The sequence below is a fragment of the Phalaenopsis equestris genome, unplaced genomic scaffold (genome assembly GCF_001263595.1).
Source record: "Phalaenopsis equestris unplaced genomic scaffold, ASM126359v1 Scaffold000422, whole genome shotgun sequence".
Classification (NCBI taxonomy): domain Eukaryota; kingdom Viridiplantae; phylum Streptophyta; class Magnoliopsida; order Asparagales; family Orchidaceae; genus Phalaenopsis; species Phalaenopsis equestris.
The window spans coordinates 352,435-354,414 of record NW_018164863.1 but is presented as its reverse complement, the minus strand read 5'-3'; the positions used below and the strand labels follow the sequence as shown (position 1 = coordinate 354,414).

At 39.3% G+C, this 1,980-nt stretch overlaps 1 protein-coding gene across 1 annotated transcript; it reads left to right on the top strand.

Annotated features, from left to right (window-relative positions):
- Positions 1 to 620: 620 nt before the first annotated feature.
- On the top strand, positions 621 to 1,581 carry LOC110027297 (nuclear transcription factor Y subunit C-6-like). Its single transcript, XM_020728661.1, is given in 2 exon segments — positions 621 to 981; positions 983 to 1,581. Coding segments are annotated over 2 exon segments (507 nt in total). The 5' UTR covers positions 621 to 859; the 3' UTR covers positions 1,368 to 1,581.
- Positions 1,582 to 1,980: the final 399 nt, after the last annotated feature.

Genomic DNA, 1,980 nt, shown 5'->3' with positions numbered 1-1,980 from the left:
ATCAAATTGATGTATTTACGTGTGTCACGATCAAAATATTAAAAATTTGATAAAAAAAAAAAAATGTGGGTTGGGTTGAAATTTGAGTGAGAATTTGCAAAATGGACGGATAATAAGTTTCTGGTATTAGGATTTGTCTCCTATCAAGTCAATATTTAAATTTTTAATTTAATTATTTTTTTTGGATTTATTTAAAATTAAGTAGAGTTAAATTTGACTTATAATGAAATTAATTTTTTTAGGGATAATCACATAGACCACCCGAGACATTGATATTTATAAATTAACTACTCAGATAAATTATTTAAACAATCAAATTGATGTATTTACGTGTGTTGATCAAAATATTAAAAATTTGATAAAAAAAAAATGTGGGTTGGGTTGAAATTTGAGCGAGAATTTGCAAAATGGACGGATAATAAGTTTCTGGCCATCAGTATGTAATTGCCCCAAAATTTTTATTTTAAACTGCATTCAGAAAAATTCAAACTTACAATATTATCGACATCCATGTTTTCGAAGATCGCTCATCACTTTACACAACAGATGCCGCTGCTCCTGAATTTGCTGCAGTTAATCGCGCAGTATTTCTGGCTTGCCTAACGCTGAACACTATCCATGTTTTCGAAGATCGCTCATCACATTACACAACAGATGCCGCTGCTCCTAAATTTGCTGCTCCTAAATTTGCTGCAGTTAATCGCGCAGTATTTCTGGCTTGCCTAACGCTGAACACTGTCATCTGTTAGGGTTTCAGATATTGCTTCTCCAAAAAAATCCGTCTTCATCCAAGTTCAGCTTCAGTTTCCCCTCCTCTAGATCATATTTTGACAGCTAGGTTTACAGTCGTCTCCATCTAATGGATCAGCAAGGTCACAGCACGCCGCCGGCGATCGGTGCCCCCGCCTCTGTTCCCTACCCTGCCGCGCCAGCAGCAAGCCGCCTATCAGCATCTCTATCAGCAGCAGCAGCAACAACAGCAACAACTTCAACTCTTCTGGGCCGATCAGTACCGCGAGATCGAGCAAACCGTTGATTTCAAGAACCACAATCTTCCTTTAGCCCGCATCAAGAAGATCATGAAGGCTGACGAGGACGTGAGGATGATCGCCGCCGAGGCGCCGGTGGTCTTCGCGCGTGCCTGTGAGATGTTCATCCTCGAGCTCACACACAGGGGATGGGCTCACGCCGAGGAGAACAAGCGCCGCACTCTCCAAAAGAATGATATCGCCGCTGCAATCACTCGAACCGACGTTTTTGACTTCCTTGTGGATATAGTACCGAGAGAGGAGGGGAGGGATGAAGCAGTTCCTAGGGCGATCCCAGGTGGGCCGGTTGATCCGATGTACTACTATGTGCAGCAATAATTGAGGTGGCAAAGTGAGTGCCCTGTTGCCTTCTATCACTTGGGGTCTTACTTTAGGTTGTTGTTACCTATGGAGAATTATCGTGGTCTCTAGTCTGCGTAGTTAAACTGCGTTGCTTACGGAAACTTGGTTTATATTTGAGTGTTTTAATGGATGTGGAGATGTTCTATGTTTTCTATTGTTAGTAGTATGTGCTTTCAGATCCGTGAATGAATCAGTTTGTGGGAGTTGATAAAGTATATTTAAGCTTGTTGTGTGTTTTTATGTCAGATTTCTTGCATGTTTTTAAATGACGACGGCAATAATGCTGTCATGCATGTTATAAATGATACGTGCATGTGGTTTATTGTTTGTGAGAATGCCTGAGGAATGAATTTGCTTGCTTTTGCATTTAAATTAAACTGTTGTAGATAAGTTGACGTCCATGCATTTTTCTTATCAGTTTATTGTCCTGTGCATAAAAGGAAGCTAACATGTAATTGTATTGCTTTTCAATATAATTCTTTGCTGAATTTGTGTTAATTATAGGTCTAATCCAGGCTGTGTTACACATTTTATGTGTGTTCAATTCTTTGACATGAACAGATTGTAATAAGTTTTAAGTTTATGAATA